This window comes from Salmo salar, chromosome ssa10 (assembly GCF_905237065.1).
Source record: "Salmo salar chromosome ssa10, Ssal_v3.1, whole genome shotgun sequence".
Lineage (NCBI taxonomy): Eukaryota > Metazoa > Chordata > Actinopteri > Salmoniformes > Salmonidae > Salmo > Salmo salar.
The window spans coordinates 115,566,493-115,586,378 of record NC_059451.1 but is presented as its reverse complement, the minus strand read 5'-3'; the positions used below and the strand labels follow the sequence as shown (position 1 = coordinate 115,586,378).

At 44.9% G+C, this 19,886-nt stretch overlaps 1 protein-coding gene across 1 annotated transcript in view; it reads right to left on the bottom strand.

Moving 5' to 3' along the window:
• Positions 1-4,099: 4,099 nt before the first annotated feature.
• Positions 4,100-19,886, bottom strand: part of LOC106561627 (prickle-like protein 1) — a 66,773-nt gene continuing 50,986 nt past the window's right edge. Inside the window, 8 exon segments of the mRNA XM_045688465.1 lie at positions 4,100-5,226; positions 5,450-5,974; positions 5,977-6,363; positions 6,908-7,094; positions 9,727-9,930; positions 12,633-12,770; positions 13,790-13,903; positions 17,761-17,958. Of these exon segments, the coding sequence (XP_045544421.1) occupies positions 4,286-5,226; positions 5,450-5,974; positions 5,977-6,363; positions 6,908-7,094; positions 9,727-9,930; positions 12,633-12,770; positions 13,790-13,903; positions 17,761-17,940 (2,676 nt within the window). The 5' untranslated portion in view covers positions 17,941-17,958 and the 3' untranslated portion in view covers positions 4,100-4,285.

Sequence of the window (19,886 nt, the reverse complement as noted above, 5' to 3'; positions counted from 1 at the left end):
GAGCTGAGATTAGGAGCACACTCTTAAAGGGAGTGCTCCTAATCTCAGCTTGTTACCTGTATAAAAGACACTTGTCCACAGAAGCAATCAATCAATCAGATTCCAAACTCTCCACCATGGCCAAGACCAAAGAGCTCTCCAAGGATGTCAGGGACAAGATTGTAGACCTACACAAGGCTGGAATGGGCTACAAGACCATCGCCAAGCAGCTTGGTGAGAAGGTGACAACAGTTGGTGCGATTATTCGCACATGGAAGAAACACAAAAGAACTGTCAATCTCCCTCGTCCTGGGGCTCCATGCAAGATCTCACCTCGTGGAGTTGCAATGATCATGAGAACGGTGAGGAATCAGCCCAGAACTACACGGGAGGATCTTGTCAATGATCTCAAGGCAGCTGGGACCATAGTGACCAAGAAAACATTTGGTAACACACAACGCCGTGAAGGACTGAAATCCTGCAGCGCCCGCAAGGTCCCCTTGCTCAAGAAAGCACATATACATGCCCGTCTGAAGTTTGCCAATGAACATCTGAATGATTCAGAGGACAGTTGGGTGAAAGTATTGTGGTCAGATAAGACCAAAATTGAGCTCTTTGGCATCAATTCAACTCGCCGTGTTTGGAGGAGGAGGAATGCTGCCTATGAACCCAAGAACACCATCCCCATCGTCAAACATGGAGGTGGAAACATTATTCTTTATAACATTTTTGACATGCGTTTTTCTGGATTTCTTTGTTATTCTGTCTCTCACTGTTCAAATAAACCTACCATTAAAATTATAGACTGATCATTTCTTTGTTAGTGGGCAAAGGTACAAAATCACCAGGGGATCAAATACTTTTTTCCCTCACTGTATAAGGAATTTGAAATGATTTCTACCTTTTACTTTTGATAGTTAAGTATATTTTTGCAATTGCATTTACTTTTGATACTTAAGTATATTTAAAACCAAATACTTTGACTTTTACTCAAGAAGTATTTTACTGGGTGACTTTTACTTGAGTCATTTTTGTTAAGGTTTCTGTACTTTTACTCAAGTAAGATAATTAGGATCTTTTTCCACCCCTGTTAAATTGTGATTTTAATGAATGTAGCGAATTTGTAGCGGCAGTTTTTTTTATTCCTGTGAGCACAGGGCGGTTTTTTTTTTCTTCTTTTTTTTTTTTACATAAATGTTTGGGATTGACAAGAAATGCCTTTGAGATAGACCAGTTGGTCGCCACTGCTTTGGGGAGGTCATAGAAGAAAATATGTAAAAAAAAAACGACGCATTCTAATTTTATTGGCTTGTTTCAATGCTGTTCTAGATTTCAGACTTGGAAAGAGAATTCTGCTGTCGTTACTCTAAATGCCCAGCTGTCATTTCTTTACTCTGTCATCCACTACTACTACTGGCTTTCTGACCAAGCAGTAAACAACCTAATCATAGAGTTTGCATATTTTTGTGTATTTACTGTCATATGTTCTGAAGTTATTTCTATTTGGTAATAAAATTGATATAACAACTGGTGCTCTACACTAATCCTTCTTTATACAGTACTAGTTCTGTACCAGCTTTTTGGGATGGAATAAAATCACATTCTCATTACGTTTGTAATATATTTTTTTATTACAATTATTATTTGCATCAATCTTAGCCTTTTATATTCCAGTTTTTACATTTATACAGATGACTGATCTGTTTACAATACAATATGACCCATAAATAAAATATTAAACCCAACCAGGCCCTATATAGTACATGTGAAAGCCCTGTCAGGGCTGTAACTGCATTAAAAAGCACATGTGGAAATATCCTGTGCCCGGTCTCCCGATAGCGATGACATTTAGGTTTACAAGTGTTTTTTTAACAATGCATCTTTCCTACAACGGTTGAAGATGTAACATGCGTTTCCCAAAACGCCACGCAGAGAGAACGGTCACTTAGTGCATCGATGGGAGTATGTGTTGATACTGATGGGATCGAAAGAAAGGAACGCTGCTCTCGGATCAGCTCTCTATATTCAAATCTTACCTTAACATTAGAATTATTTCACAATACTTACGACGGATCAGCTCCTAGAGTGTGATTACCACCTATGGCTGCAAATGTTGATGTGGTGCTTACCCAATAGAAATGCATTATCACCGATTTGGCACACCATGTTAGGCTACACATTTGATTTGACATCATGAAATGTATTGAGACAAATTAGACTGTAGCGTACAAATAGCAAATTGGAACTCAATTGACCGAACATGAAATGTATTTAAATATGATTGAAAAATGCCTATAGTCTACTGTTTATATTTTAATGCAGTCATCCTGGTTTTTATTTTAATGTTTTTATATGTCGATTGTATCAATTGGAAAGACCTTAGGCAACATTGTATTTGTCGTCAACTTTGATCTGATGTTATCGGTGGTCTGATAGAATCAAATGGTTTATGTTTATCTTCTGTGTATAAAGTGACGACGCGGGAGGGCAAAAAAGCAGCTGATGCACTTAGCTGTTCTACAAGTGGTCTGAAGCAGGCGTAACACCGTACCCAAACCGCGCTCGCCATCCCCAAACCGGGCTCGCGCACGCCATCGTGCGAAAATGTATTTTGTCCCCACCACACCAAACGCGATCACGACACGCAGGTTGAAATATCAAAACAAGCTGAACCAATTATATACATTTGGGGACAGGTTGAAAAGCATGAACATTTATGGCAATTTAGCTAGCTAGTTTGCTGTTGCTAGCTAATTTGTCCTGGGATATAAACATTTGGTTATTTTACCTGAAATGCACAAGGTCCTCTGCTCCGACAATTAATCCACACATAAAACGGCCAACCGAATCGTTTCTAGTCATCTCTCCTCCTTCCAGGCTTTTTCTTCTTTGGTCTTTATATGGCGATTGGCAACTAACTTTCATAATAAGGTGTATTACCACGCCCGACCGACCTCGGTTCATCTTTCAATCACCCACGTGGATATAACCAATGAGGAGATGGCACGTGGGTATATGCTTCTATAAACCAATGAGAAGATGGGAGAGGCAGGACTTGCACTGTGTTCAGCGTCACAAATAGAACTGACTTCTATTTTAGCGCTTGGCAATGCAGATTCAATGATTGAATAACATGTATGTTTACATTTTATTTTGCGACGCGAGCGGTGTGGTCAGCATGTTAGCTTAAGAGCGTTTTCAAGTGCAACGTTAAAGATGGTTTTGAGAAAGAGCTTGGAGATTTAACGATGCGCCTACGAAGGTTCTAACGGTGAACTGGGCCTAAAAGCTGGAATATGTCACTTATTTTGGGTGACCCGACCAAATTCACAGAAATGTGAGTTATAGATCTGTCATTCTCATTGAAAGCAAGTCTAAGAGGTGGTAGATCTGTTCTATGTGAGCTATTTCTATGCTTCCCATTCTTAATTTTTGTTTTTGTGTCTTTGTTTAGTACAGAAAATATATTTCACAACGGTTTAGATGTTTTTATTATTTATCCTTTATTTAAGTAGGCATGTCAGTTAAGAACAAATTCTTATTTACAATGATGGCCTACTGGGTAACAGTGGGTTAACTGACTTGTTCAGGGGCAGAACGACAGATTTTTACCTTGTCAGCTCAGGGTTTTGATCCAGCAACCTTTTGGTTACTGGCCCAACACTCTAACCACTAGGCAACATGCCCCCCCAAATGGTACTATACTTGCTTGTTTTGTCACACAAACTGAAATTAGGGGAACTATTTGAATTTTAGCAACCAGGAAATAGCTTTTGGGAAACCAGGCCCAGGGTCAAACTGCACTCTGAATACCTTTGCTGGCAGCATATCATATATTTAATTCAAACCCTGGTTAAGAAAAGAGAAGGTTCTTTGATAACTGTTATCAGTTTTGTCTTTCAATGCCATTCCACTACAAAAACATTTGACTCAGGGTTATAAAAAAAAAAAATAGACTTTACAATATATACATTATCTGCACTGTTAAATAGTAATTTCCGTTAGTCTCTAAATGGTGTTTTTATAAATATATTTGTTCAGAGTTATTTGCATAATTGTTTTTCTAATGCAATTATGATGACAGCTTTGAAATGTGTTTATTCAACTCTGTCTGTTTTTTTGTAATGCATTTCAATAATAGGATCAGTGCCATGTTAACATGTACTACATCCAGTTGGCAAGACAGTTTTAACAAGCAGGCCATTTCTGTATTCACAATAGTGGCAACAACAAGAGATTCAGAAGGGGGTTGCAGACAGAGTATCATTTAAAAGTAGACCAACAGGGGACCGTAAAACATCCAGTCTTATGAAATGATACAGTTCTTCCCCTTGTGCCCCTTCTTCTTTTTGGACATAGTCCGTGGGACTGCTCCGTATGGCAGGGAGGGCAGGCCTGCCACGTGGCTGGGGCTGGGCAGGCCATCATAGTAGTGTCTGTGTGTCTGGGGGATGGGCTGGCCCAGGAAAAAGCCTTCCTCCTCAGACTCGGAGGAAGAAGAGGAGCAGGTGGAGCACCAGTCATCCTCGTCCCTGTCCCCACACAACCCCATGAACCTCTCCATGGCTGGGCCTTGCTGGAGTCTGTAGTCTGAGGTGGCTTGGTGGGGATGGCGGTGGGGATGCTGGGACTGGCCATACCCCTGCTGGTTGGGCAGGAAGGCCAGCTGCTGAGGCCCCTTTGAGCTGAAGCCATGTCCCCCATGGCCTCTGTGGTCCTCTCTGAAGTATATGCGATTGGCCCTCTCCTTGGGCACCAGGTGGAGAGCGTTGTCGGAGCGTGACTTGCGGCTGCGGCGTCTCCTGTGGTGGTGGTGATAGCGGCCGGAACCCGAGTCACCAAGCTCCTGGTCCTGCTCCTCGAAGTGGTATGCTCGCCGCCGCGTCCGCTCGCTCATCGGGGGCTGGCGCACCTGCAGGTCACCATAGCGACTGTTGTCCACGACGTCTGGGGAGAACTTCACCTGTTGGGGTCGAGACTGGGATCGAGTCCGTCTCAACGCCGGGACATGAGGAGGCTTGGGGGGAGAGGGAAGAGGGGCCTTCTCCTCTTCCTCTGGTACGCTCTCCTCCTGCTCCAGCTCAGACGTAAGGCTCTTCAGGGAATTGGCACTGCGGTGTAACATGGAGGAGTTGAGAGTTCCCATGTTGCTTGTGTTCTCACAGTCTCTCTCAGCCTCGAGTTCCTGGAAGTTCTGTAAGGAGTAGACCAGAGATCTCTCTTTACTGTCGCCATCTACAGAGGCACCTGGAAGAAGAGCGGCAGAGAGAGAGAGATAATGACATGTATTTGTACAAGTTGTCTTTTCACCACAGTGCTGTTTCAAAGAACATTCTGCCATCACAGAACATTGAACATTAGGATGCAAATCAGATCAAGACCTGGACATTTCTCAGGGCCGGTTTCCAGGACAGATCAAGCCTAGTACTGGACTAAAAGGCTATTTTAATAGAGATGTAACATGTCTTACCCGTGATGTTGGACAGTGCCAGTGAGTCCATGGAGTCCCTGACACTCTGATCTGTCTGTTTCACCTTGTCTGTGATGCACTCCAGAGAGTTGTCATACCACTGCTTCTCCTCCCTCTGGAAGCTGGTACCCCCGATGCTCACAGCGCCATGCTCCAGCTCCTGGAGCTTCCTACTGCTGGCCGGGCCAGGGTGGCTACCGTAGGCCGAATCCCCCAGCCCGTCCTGGGACTGGGCCCAGTACATATCTGTCTGGTACTTCTTACTGGCCAGGCTCTGGCTGCCTGACCCTCCTCCACATCCTCCTCCTCCAGTCTCAGCCCTAGAGCCCTGAGGCTCACACGGTTTCATCTTGACCTCAGCCTCGGTCATCCACAGATTGGTTGGAGGTCTGGAGTCGACCACCTCACCTTGCTTGAAGACTCCGTGCTCCCCGAACTTGAGCAGCAGCTGGGTCATGTAGTCCTCGTGCTCAGCCCACTCCTCCTCGTCCCGGTCCTCGGGGCCCTCGGTGTCCTCCCTCCCCTCCAGAAGCACTCCTCGTTGGTTAAACCCAGGTGGGCCAGCTTGTTGGTGAGCGTGTCGGTGTCTGGGTTACCGGTAAACCCGGGGAACTTGTAGTTGACGGAGGGTGAGAAGAGGAGCGACTGGCGGCACTGGTCAGCCGAGCGGCTGCTCTTGCCCATGCGTACGCTGCGGCGAGACTCACGGGAGCGTGTCGACTGGAAGGCGGAGTCGGAGGAGTCTGAGGCGTGGACGTCCTCTCCCAGACTGCAGGCCTTGGAGCAGTAGATCCGGCCCTGCTTGGGCAGAAAGGGACAGCCCAGCAGAGAGCTCTTACACTGGGCACAGCAGAAACAACCCTTGGTGGCGTGCCAGTGGAGACCGTCGTACGTCATCTGGGCATGGTCCACACCTACGGGAAAGGAGAAAGACTTTGGTTAGCACAGATGTGAGGAAATATTTGTTTGTATTTTGAGAAACACTTTTGTGGTGTGATTCCCTGAATCATTGTCAAGTTCCTCATAGGCATGTGTCATATAACATATTCATACTGGCTGGAAATATTGACATGGTACATTTTGTTTTGATATTCTGCATTGGATTACTAACCAGGGCTACGCTGACCTTTTTTACAAGGTGCACGTGTGCCTAAGGTGAGAGAGATATAGGCACACGCAAAGACATTTAGGTAAATCAAACAATAAAAAAGATTTAAGGTATTAAAGCAATGTGTACTGTATCTCCTAAATTAAAGAAATCCAGATTGCACAGCAGAATATTTAGGTACATATGTGAGTAAAATGTAAAGGAATGTTAATGTCACTGTATAGAGCCCTGCTAACACACTCACTGCCTAAAAAACATTGATAGTAAATTGTTAGGTTGTCTGTTTAGTTTCTGCCATTTCTTTCACAATGGCAGAAGCAGTGGTCTGTATGCGTATCGTCAGGGCTTACCAATGTGTTCCCCGCAGGCCTTGCAGTACTCGGCATAGAGAGACTCAAAGCAGCCGCAGCAATATGGCCGACCCTCCTTCATGATATAACGTTGTCCCCCCAGCACCATCTCACATTCAAAACAGGAGAAGTGCTTCATGTGCCAGTGACGCCCCTCTGCCTCCGTACACTCGTCAGAAAAGATCACCTGAAGATGGAAACATTAACAGAGTTAGATGAGAAGTGTGTGACTTGGTTTGCTCTAGTGATTATTGCTGGTGCCTCCAGAGAACATATGCCTGTTGGTGAGTTTGAATCGGACTCAGCGTGGTTTTATGTGTCGGCCAGAGTATGTGAGCGGAGTTGTGCCCAATTTGACTGGACTGTGGAGCGAGATTCCCGAAGGCTGGAGCATCGGCTTTCTCACTCGCTCCAATTTCGATCCAGTTGTGCCCACTTGAGCTCAGGCCAGCCCGCCCCAGCATGCATTTCTAGTCTACTTGTGTGCTGCTATAGCCCCTTGCATTAGCTACTGTCATGAAGTTCACTATATATTTTCATAAAGAAACTGATAAAACACACAGGTGTTAAATCAAGGTGATTTATAAAGATGAGGACCAAGAGAGGGAGAGCAGTGATGTAGTGTCTACAACGAAAGAATCATAGTGTAATCTGAAAATACACATATTCCAGAAAGCATGATGGTGTACTTACTATGTGCACATGCTAAAAGAAAGGAATGAGGTGGATAGATAACTAAGTGTCATTTTAGCAAAATCATTCTAAACTAAAAATTTGATCTCTTAACAGAACAAAAATGAACGGAACTTTTATCTATATAATAGGCCATCGTTGATTTTGGCCCAATAGGCCTGGTATATTCCAACTGTCAAGATGCTTTCTGTTTTGATTGGGTTATTTTGCCGAAGCATGTTTAGCATCCCCAGTGGCTCTGCAAGTCTGGAGAGAATATTCTCCACTGCTGGCCGGCTCTCCAGGCACCATCGCATGAGCCTGAAGCCACAGACTCTGGACAAACTTGTGTTTCTAAAAATGAATTCGAATTAGACTGAGCCAAATAAGGAATTTTTAGTTTAATTTGTATTTCATTCTAAGTAAATCACAGCCTATATGCTCAATTTATAGACTATAATAATTTAACAGAAAGAAATGTTTAAATGCTGAGCACTTTATGTCCCTTCAAGCCTATTGTGTCACACTCGTAAATGCTTCAGAAAGCATTTCTTTGTAGGCTATAGCCCTGAAATAATTGAAATAATATAGCCTAAATAATTCATTTCCGTTCCTTCTTAGGCTCCCTGTCTGGATTCTGACCTATTTAGTGTTTATACAGTGAGGGGGGAAAAGTATTTGATCCCCTGCTGATTTTGTACGTTTGCCCACTGACAAAGAAATGATCAGTCTATAATTTTAATGGTAGGTATATTTGAACAGTGAGAGACAGAATAACAACAAAAAATCCAGAAAAACGCATGTCAAAAACGTTATAAATTGATTTGCATTTTAATGGGGGAAATAAGTATTTGACCCCCTCTCAATCAGAAAGATTTCTGGTTCCCAGGTGTCTTTTATACAGGTAACGAGCTGAGATTAGGAGCACACTCTTAAAGGGAGTGCTCCTAATCTCAGCTTGTTACCTGTATAAAAGACACTTGTCCACAGAAGCAATCAATCAATCAGATTCCAAACTCTCCACCATGGCCAAGACCAAAGAGCTCTCCAAGGATGTCAGGGACAAGATTGTAGACCTACACAAGGCTGGAATGGGCTACAAGACCATCGCCAAGCAGCTTGGTGAGAAGGTGACAACAGTTGGTGCGATTATTCGCACATGGAAGAAACACAAAAGAACTGTCAATCTCCCTCGTCCTGGGGCTCCATGCAAGATCTCACCTCGTGGAGTTGCAATGATCATGAGAACGGTGAGGAATCAGCCCAGAACTACACGGGAGGATCTTGTCAATGATCTCAAGGCAGCTGGGACCATAGTGACCAAGAAAACATTTGGTAACACACAACGCCGTGAAGGACTGAAATCCTGCAGCGCCCGCAAGGTCCCCTTGCTCAAGAAAGCACATATACATGCCCGTCTGAAGTTTGCCAATGAACATCTGAATGATTCAGAGGACAGTTGGGTGAAAGTATTGTGGTCAGATAAGACCAAAATTGAGCTCTTTGGCATCAATTCAACTCGCCGTGTTTGGAGGAGGAGGAATGCTGCCTATGAACCCAAGAACACCATCCCCATCGTCAAACATGGAGGTGGAAACATTATTCTTTATAACATTTTTGACATGCGTTTTTCTGGATTTCTTTGTTATTCTGTCTCTCACTGTTCAAATAAACCTACCATTAAAATTATAGACTGATCATTTCTTTGTTAGTGGGCAAAGGTACAAAATCACCAGGGGATCAAATACTTTTTTCCCTCACTGTATAAGGAATTTGAAATGATTTCTACCTTTTACTTTTGATAGTTAAGTATATTTTTGCAATTGCATTTACTTTTGATACTTAAGTATATTTAAAACCAAATACTTTGACTTTTACTCAAGAAGTATTTTACTGGGTGACTTTTACTTGAGTCATTTTTGTTAAGGTTTCTGTACTTTTACTCAAGTAAGATAATTAGGATCTTTTTCCACCCCTGTTAAATTGTGATTTTAATGAATGTAGCGAATTTGTAGCGGCAGTTTTTTTTATTCCTGTGAGCACAGGGCGGTTTTTAGCGAAGCGATTGGAATGAGCGTGATTTCCAACCGCTCAACTCCGCTCTGGCGTCGGCCACAGTGCATCTCCACACACACACTCACACTCACCTCGTCGCAGGCTGAGCAGCGTGGCTTGAGCAGCTCTGCGTGGTGTCGGCCACAGTGGATCTTCCCATCCTGGTAGAAGTAGATGAGGTCAACCAGCAGCTCACTACACGTGGAGCACGTAAAGCATGCTGGGTGCCAGGCTAGCCCAGGACCCGCTCTGGAGGCAAAAACCGTCATCTCCCCTCCGTTGATGCTCTCCCCACACTGTGATGAAATCCACACAAGGGACATCCATAAAGAACAGAGTTTCACTCTAAAACTAGATATTTTATACTGTATTATTGTATTAAGCTCATTAGGCAAGTAATTGTTCTTCAAGAATCAATGGGTATATACATTTAATTGAAATGACCAGTAAAAATGGCATATTTTAATTTTAAAATGTTAACTGTGACTTTAAAAAAAACATGAATTCCATTACTAGTTAATTGTGTGGTTGACTGCTCAGTGATAACATGTCAACAATTATGGCCAAATGCCCTAGTTATGTAACTTCCAGTCTGGAGTGTGTTGCTATCCTATCTAATCCTACAGCATGGCCTCGGCCCTGGATACTAACTAGGGTATCATATGGCCACTAAGTCCCCCTGTCCCCATTCCCTACTGGAGAGAGGAGGAGCGTTGCGATATGTGACCAACTCCCTTCCATCTGTGAGGGACCGCATCAGCACAGTTCAGAACATGGCATCTGGTGTTATTATTGGAATTCTGACCGTGGGGCTAACTGTGGTCGACTACGGTCCCTCTGCAGTCGGGTTGTTCCTCTCTGTTTCTCTGTGTGTGTCATGTGAGGACACAGGCCGTGCTTTAACGCTGGGCCTACAAACAACATCACATTCACAGTTTACAGCAGGTGGAGCCAGTACAGAGCAGAGCAGAGGGAGAGACACTACAGAGCAGAGTAGAGGGAGAGACACTACAGAGCAGAGCAGAGCAGAGGGAGAGACACTACAGAGCAGAGCAGAGGGAGAGACACTACAGAGCAGAGCAGAGGGAGAGACACTACAGAGCAGAGCAGAGGGAGAGACACTACAGAGCAGAGCAGAGGGAGAGACACTACAGAGCAGAGCAGAGGGAGAGACACTACAGAGCAGAGCAGAGGGAGACACAGTACAGAGCAGAGCAGAGGGAGAGACAGTACAGAGCAGAGCAGAGGGAGAGACACTACAGAGCAGAGCAGAGGGAGAGACACTACAGAGCAGAGAAGAGGGAGAGACACTACAGAGCAGAGCAGAGGGAGAGACACTACAGAGCAGAGCAGAGGGAGAGACACTACAGAGCAGAGCAGAGGGAGAGACACTACAAAGAAGAGCAGAGGGAGAGACACTACAGAGCAGAGCAGAGGGAGAGACACTACAGAGCAGAGCAGAGGGAGAGACACTACAGAGCAGAGCAGAGGGAGAGACACTACAGAGCAGAGCAGAGGGAGAGACACTACAGAGCAGAGCCAGAGGGAGAGACACTACAAAGAAGAGCAGAGGGAGAGACACTACAGAGCAGAGCAGAGGGAGAGACACTACAGAGCAGAGCAGAGGGAGAGACACTACAGAGCAGAGCAGAGGGAGAGACACTACAGCTCAGAGCAGAGGGAGAGACACTACAGAGCAGAGGGAGAGACACTACAGAGCAGAGGGAGAGACACTACAGAGCAGAGGGAGAGACACTACAGAGCAGAGCAGAGGGAGAGACACTACAGAGCAGAGCAGAGGGAGAGACACTACAGAGCAGAGCAGAGGGAGATTCATTACAGAGTAGAGGGAGAGACACTACAGAGCAGAGTAGAGCTGTGTTTTGACCAAGCTTAATGGTCATCCCCCGGGCTGCTCAGGACCCATTTGTAAGTAGACTAAATAAAACACTGAGGATCGAGCAGAGCACAGAGTCAGTCAACCCACTGGAGCTACACTCCAAACAACTCCGAGGCTTTTTAGATTTCAGACTGTGTGCATGGCTGCAAAACCACCGTATGTTTAGGGATCTCTTGCATAGCATGGTTGACATACAACACAGAGGAAGAGGATGTTCTAAGAGAAACAGACTCCTCTAGAGTCTACACACACACAGGCTACAGATAGTTCTGCTTTTCGCTTCTCAATAGTCATTTACTTGGGTTATATGGCTTACAACAGTTTTCTATAACTTCACAAACTGTTACGTACATTACCGGTCAAACGTTTTGGAACATCCACTCATTCAAGGGTTTTTCTTTATTTTCTACATTGTACATCTTCCAGGTGAAGCTGGTTGAGAGAATGCCAGTGTGGAAAGCTGTCATCAAGGTAAATGGTGGCTTTTTAAAGAATCATGTGTACTACTAAAGAATAAAATATATTTTGATTTGTTAAACACTTTTTTGGTTACTACATGATTCCATATGTGTTATTTCATAGTTTTGACATCTTCACTATTATTCTACAATGTAGAAAATAGTAAAAATAAAGAAAAACCCTTGAATGAGTAAGTGTTGTAAAACTTTTGACCGGTAGTGTATGTTACCTTAAAAATTACCCATCTACCCGTTGGTTTATGTGTCTGATGTGACAATGTTCCTGTTAGGAACTGAGGTGAGTGACGGTGTGACAATGTTCCTGTTAGGAACTGAGGTGAGTGGCGGTGTGACAATGTTCCTGTTAGGAACTGAGGTGAGTGGCGGTGTGGCAATGTTCCTGTTAGGAACTGAGGTGAGTGACGGTGTGACAATGTTCCTGTTAGGAACTGAGGTGAGTGACGGTGTGACAATGGTCCTGTTAGGAACTGAGGTGAGTGACGGTGTGACAATGTTCCTGTTAGGAACTGAGGTGAGTGGCGGTGTGACAATGGTCCTGTTAGGAACTGAGGTGAGTGGCGGTGTGACAATGTTCCTGTTAGGAACTGAGGTGAGTGGCGGTGTGCGAGAGGGGACATACATGCTCACAGACGCTGTGTAGCAGGTCCCGGGGCAGGAGTTTCAGAGAGCCCCTCCCCAGCGCCTCCTTCTTCCTCTGGACACTGAACATGTGGAGCTCCTTCTTCTCCTCCTCACTGAGAGACTGACAGTAGCGGCCCTGGAGGGAGTGAAAGGAGAAAGACAGGCCTTCGTTAAACATCGTCCAAAGTGGACTTTAATTGTACAACACAAAGCAAAGAGTGACAACCATTTTTTTTTATGTCTCCCTCCCAAACCGTTACCAAGGGAAAGCAGACGTTTTACAGGGGCTGTGTTTAGAGTGGAATCACGAGGGGAAGAACCACAAAGAGAAGCAGCTCTGGCTCAGGCTGTGATGTCACTGTGGTGGTGGCACATATAAAGGACGTCTTTCAGCAGCGTCGCCTATCCCACTGGCCTGTCCCCAGAAAGACTACCGCTATGACAGGAATCCTGCTGGTGGGGGCTGTCAGCAAACATCATCCAATCATAGTCAAAAGGCTTATTGTACCCAGGGCATGACAGTCTATGACCCAGTGTGGGATCAAGGGACTAAAGACTGTGATGGTAACTGGTAAGGATTGGACTTTCCATTTATTTCCAGTCTGAATTGGAATGGAATTGACCCCAACCCTGGTAGGTGGTAAGGTGGTCTTAAACAGAGGTTTACTACAAGGCAGGGAAGGACAAGGGTCGGACACATCTTCAAACAACATTGAGTCTCGGAAAGGGGATGGGATGGATGGATGGGATGGATGGATTGATGGATTGAACGGGATGGATGGATGGATTGGATGGATCGATGGATTGATGAATGGGATGGATGGATGGGATGGATGGGATGGATGGATGGGATGGATGGATGGATGGATGGGATGGATGGATGGATGGATGGATTGGCTGGATGGGATGGATGGATGGGATGGATTGGATGGATGGATGGTGGGAAAATGGGTGCTGTCCTGCTGTGAGACCTTTCCTGTTAAGACGCCTTTAATGAGAGGGCCTGCTGGGATGCATTTTATGACACACACACACACACACACACACACACACACACACACCACGCTTTGTACACACAAACATACACAAACAGTTTATATGAACTACACACCCCCATGCACGTACAACCACACTCTTTTGGGGCCTTTTCCTTACCTCGTTGTCATGTGGAGGCAGCTGATAGAGGAGTTGTTTGATTCTGAACTTCTCTCCAGGACTGTTAACGTAAGGAACCTTGTCCTCAGGCAGACAGGAGAAATACAGCTGGACCTGGAGCACACAGAGCAGAAGACAGATGGTAGACACACACACACACACACATTGTGTATTTTATCCTTTGGTAGCACCATGCTTACACCTACGACACGTAAAATGAACCTGAACTGTTGTTTATACTGTGAAGCAACATGAAACTCAAATGTTATTAATGGAGAATATAAAACCAGTCCTGACCGGATCCTAGCTCCTTGTCGAACGGAAGAGCAACTTCCCAGATTTCTCTTAATCTATTTCACTGTCCCAGATAAATATTATTCAGCACATTAGAAATGATAATACCAACTAAGCCTGTCCCTGGATAATGGGCTGCGTGCGTGTGCCCCTACCTGAAAAGTGAGCATAGCGGAGGGCTCCTTTGTGTAAGACAGGCAGACTTGTCAAGCACCACCCCAAAGACACTGAGACAGGATGTGTATATAGAGAGACCCAGGCTCTAAAGCATCCAAATAAACAGCCCCTTTTGTGTGTAAATGCCTGGGTCAACTGTAATGCCTTTACAGCCACTATTCTGTTGAACGGCCCTGTTGTGCACATTACAGTGGAGAAACACACAGCCCTGGAGGTAGGAGGTCAGTCAGCTTACTGCTCTTTAGCCCTGACCGAGGGAGGTGGATGTAGGATTAATAGCAGCATGAAATGTGCATTATTTACGACAGCCCAACACTGAGGATTGTGGGGGTCAATTGCAATTCCCAGAGATGGGCCGAGCAGCAGGAAGCCCCCTCTAAACAGGAGACAAGAACATCCCACCTTTTTATCTGGTAGCAGTCATGACCCTCCCTCCTAAAGTAGTATTCAGTTGCGGTCAACTGCCCCAAGGGGCAAAGTAGTAGCCAGGCCAGTGGCCCTAAGGGTCAAAGTGCCACGGCGACAGTTAGAGACAAGCAGCTTTGTCCTGTTTCAGGGTGACAAGCATACGACAAACCCTCCCTCTGCACTGCTCACCACCCCAATAACCTGAGGAGGCCTAGCAATATGCCTAATGGAGTTATGATGAGGAAAATAATGACAGAGAAGCTACTGTATTGTTTCTCAGCTCCTATCTAAACGAGCCAAATGTGTTTATGTGTCCTTCTATATGGGCTAATGTGGCTCAGTTGGTAAGAGCATGACACTAGACACGGCAAGGTCGTGGGTTATATTGCATATACAGTTGAAGTCAGAAGTTTACATACACCTTAGCTAAGTACATTTAAACTCAGTTTTTCAATTCCTGACATTTAATCCTAGTAAAAAATCCCTGTTTTAGGCCAGTTAGGATCACCACTTTATTTTAAGAATGTGAAATGTCAGAATAATAGTAGAGAGAATGATTTATTTCAGCTTTTACTTCTTTCATCACATTCCCAGTGGGTCAGAAGTTTACATACACTCAATTAGTATTTGGCAGTATTGCCTTTAAATTGTTTAACTTCGGTCAAACATTTCAGGTAGCCTTCCACAAGCTTCCCACAATAAATTGGGTGAATTTTGTCCCATTCCTCCTGACAGAGCTGGTGTAACTGATTCAGGTTTGTAGGCCTCTTTGCTCGCACATGCTTTTTCAGTTTTGCCCACAAATTTTCTATAGGAATGCGGTCAGGGCTTTGTGATGGCCACTCCAATACCTTGACTTTGTTGTCCTTAAGCCATTTTGCCACAACTTTGGAAGTATGCTTGGGGTCATTGTCCATTTGGAAGACCCATTTGCGACCAAGCTTTAACTTGCTGACTGATGTCTTGAGATGTTGCGCCAATATATCAACATAATTTTCCTCCCTCATGATGCCATCTATTTTGTGAGGTGCACCAGTCCCTCCTGCAGCAAAGCACCCCCACAACATGATGCTGCTTCACGGTTGGGATGGTGTTATTCGGCTTGCAAGCGTCCCCCTTTTTCCTCCAAACATAACGATGGTCATTATGGTCAAACAGTTCTATTTTTGTTTCATCAGACCAGAGGACATTTCTCCAAAAACTACGATCATTGTCCCCATGTGCAGTTGCAAACTGTAGTCTAGCTTTTTTATGGCGGTTTTGGAGCAGTGGCTTCTTCTTCCTTGCTGAGCGGCCTTTCAGGTTATGTCGATATAGGACTCATTTTTCTGTGGATATAGATACTTTTGTACCTGTTTCCTCCAGTATCTTCACAAGGTCCTTTGCTATTGTTCTGGGATTGATTTGCATTTTTCGCACCAAAGTACATTCATCTCTAGGAGACAGAACGTGCCTCCTTCCTGAGCTGTATGACGGCTGCGTGGTCCCATGGTGTTTATACTTGCATACTATTGTTTGTACAGATGAACGTGGTACCTTCAGGCATTTGGAAATTGCTCCCAAGGATGAACCAGACTTGTGGAGGTCTACAATTCTTTTCTGAGGTCTTGGCTGATTTCTTTTGATTTTCCCATGATGTCAAGCAAAGAGGTGCTGAGTTTGAAGGTAGGCCTTGAAATACATCCACAGGTACACCTCCAATTGACTCAAATGAGGTCAATTAGTCAGAAGCTTCTAAAGCCATGACATCATTTTCTGGAATTTTCCAAGCTGTTTAAAGGCAAGGTGAACTTAGTGTATGTAAACTTCTGACCCACTGGAATTGTGATACAGTGAATTATAAGTGAAATAATCTGTTTGTAAACAATTGTTGGAAAAATGACTTGTGTCATGCATAAAGAAGATGTCCTAACCAACTTGCCAAAACTATAGTTTGTTAACAACAAATTTGTGGAGTGGTTGAAAAACGAGTTTTAATGACTCCAACCTAAGTGTATGTAAACTTCTGACTTCAACAGTACATGTACGTGACATATGCTGTATATACTGAATAAAAATATAAACGCAACAATTTCAACAATTTTACTGAGTTACAGTTCATATAACGAAATCAGTCATTTAAAATAAATATATTAGTCCCTAATCTATGGATTTTACATGAATTGGCAGGGGTGCAGGCTGGGTGGCCATGGGCCCACCCACTTGGGGGCCAGGCCCAGACAGTCAGAATGAGCTTTTCCCCACAAAAGGGCTTTATTACAGACAGAAATACTCTTCAGTTTCATCAGCTGTCCGGGTGGCTGGTCTCAGACGATCCTGCAGGTGAAAAAGCCGGATGTGAAGGTCCTGAGCTGGCGTGGTTACGCATGGTCTGCGGTTGTGAGGCCGGTTGGACGCACTGCCAAATTCTCTAAAACGACGTTGGAGGTGGCTCATGGTAGAGAAAATAACATTAAATTCTTTGGCAACAGCTCTGGTGGACATTCCTGCAGTCAGCATGCCAATTGCACACTCCCTCAACTTGAGACATCTGTGGCATTGTGTTGTGTGACAAAACCGTACATTTTAGAGTGGCCTTTTATTGTCCCCAGCACAAGGTGCACCTCTGTAATGATCATGCTGTTTAATCAGCTTCTTGAAATGCCCCAACTGCCAGATGTATGGATTATCTTGGTAAAGGAGAAATGCTCACTAACAAGGATGTTAACAAATTTGTGCAAAAAATTTGAGAGAAACAAGCTTTTGTGCTTATGTAACATTTCTGGGATCTTTTATTTCAGCTCATGTAAACATGGGACCAACACTTTACATGTTGCGTTTATATTTTTGTTCAGTTTAAGTGGCATATAGTTTTGAATTTAAGGGGCATATTGTACAGTATATTAGAACAGAGGGTGTTTTTACATTTGTACTTTCTTGTCATTTAGCAGATGCTCTTATCCAGAGCGGCTTGAGTAGATACATTTTTGTACTTTTTCCCCGTACTGGTCCCCCATGGAAATCGAACCTACAACTCTGGCATTGCAAGCGCCATGCTCTACCAACTGAGCTACACGGGACCCTGTTGTCTTGTATATTTGGGGGTGTCTCACCAGTTCCGGTCTGAGGCCAGGCGGTACCCAGGCGTACTCCTCCAGGGCACAGCCAGAGTCGTCGTCTGACGTAGAACTCCTTTGGAAGTCAAAGTTCAGCTGACCTTGGACTTTCTGCTCCATCACTTCCCGCGGGCCCCGCGCCCCGACCTGGTAACCACACGCACTCTCTAGGTTCATCACACACCACGCCTTCTACTGCAGAGGGCGAGTGAGTGAGTGAGTGAGTGAGGGAGGGAGGGAGGGAGGGAGGGAGGGAGGGAGGGAGGGGAGAGAGAGAGAGGCATTTTACTCAAGACAGAGTGATAGATACATCATCCACATACAGTAGTACACATGGTCCAGGGTTCATTAGGGAAATGGAAAACCTTACAACGTTTCACAACTTAAAATGAGCATTTGTCCCTCCCTGATTCAGTCAGTTTTTTTTCAGTTTGGTTCCTAATGAAAGTGACCCAAGCATCATTCACCCAGTCAGTCTCAGACATGTTGCACAGCTTAGCACTGACTGAGTCACCACCAGCACTACGTTCATGTGGGTTATCTTCCCCGAAAGGCTCTGAGGGGATCTCTCCAACACTTTGGTTCCTCTGCTGAGAAATACAGATAATTATAGTAGGGGGATAAGATGAGTGAGTCATTGTCATCTCTCTCTCTCTCTCTCTCTCTCTCTCTCTCTCTCTCTCTCTCTCTCTCTCTCTCTCCAGCTGGAGGTCTGTATAACAACAGTAACCCTGGCCATAGGATACACAACTCCCTGTGGATCACAGTGCCATGTGGGGAATGTCCAAAGCCCCTGCTCTTTACCCGTCTCTCTCGTTTATCTCTCCGCCCCTCTTCTTCTCCTCAGGGCTGTTTGTTTTTCAACCTGCCACAGAGAGGGAGGGAAGAGGACGTCTGTCTGTCTCTCTGACAATCCTTTCATCTTTGGAATGGATAGAGGGAAGAGACAGAGGTGAATCAGAGGAGTTCAGGGCGCTGTCTGTCTGTCTGTCAGGTGAGAGAGAGAGGGATGGGAGATAGAGGTAAGAGACAGGTGAATCGGGAGGTCAGGGCGCTGTCTGTCTGACAGGTGAGAGAGAGAGGGATGGGAGATAGATTCCTGTTTCCATTACCACCACAGGGCGCTGGTGTTTCACTGAGCCATGGGCACGGTGGACCTGCTCTAACTGAGAATAGCCTACATTTCAGCAGAGGAATGACAACTGCTTTGACATACAGAACAGATTTGTTTTCTAAGGATGGAAGGTATTGAGCATCCTGCTGACTTTCTAGTGTATTCATGGCAATTATCTCAAAGAACTGCTCTCCCTCCAAAACCCGACCCGCACCCTTAGGTCAAGCAATAACCTGCTCCTCCACGCCTCCGCTCTTTTGGGGATCGGGCTTTCAGCTCAACCTCCACTAGCCTCTGGAATTCCCTCCCAGACCACCTGAAGGCACCACAGACTCTGGGCTTCTTTAAAACGGCCTTAAAAACCTTTCTCGTAGTATATTCTACCACTACAACTACTGGGTCTAATACTGTGGCTACTACTGGGGATACTACTGGGGCTACTACTGGGGCTAATACTGGGGCTACTACTGGGGATACTACTGGGGATACTACTGGGGCTAATACTGGGGATACTACTGTACTACTATTGGTGATACTAATGGGGCTAATACTGGGGCTACTACTGGGGCTACTACTGGGGATACTACTGGGGCTACTACTGGGGATACTACTGGGGCAACTACTGGGGCTAATACTGGGGCTACTACTGGGGATAATACTGTACTACTATTGGGGCTACTACTGGGGCTAATACTGGGGCTAATACTGTACTACTACTACTGTACTACTACCACTGTACTACTACTGTACTACTACTGTACTCCTACTGGTGCTACTACTGTACTACTACTACTGTACTATTACTGTACTACTACTACAGTACTACTACTGTGCTACTACTGTACTACAACTACTACTGTACTACTACTACTGTACTACTACTACTGTAATACTACTACTGGTGCTACTACTACTGGTGCTACTACTACTGTACTCCTGTACTACTACCACTGTACTACTACTACTACTGTACTACTGCTACTGTACTACTACCGTGCTAATACTGTGC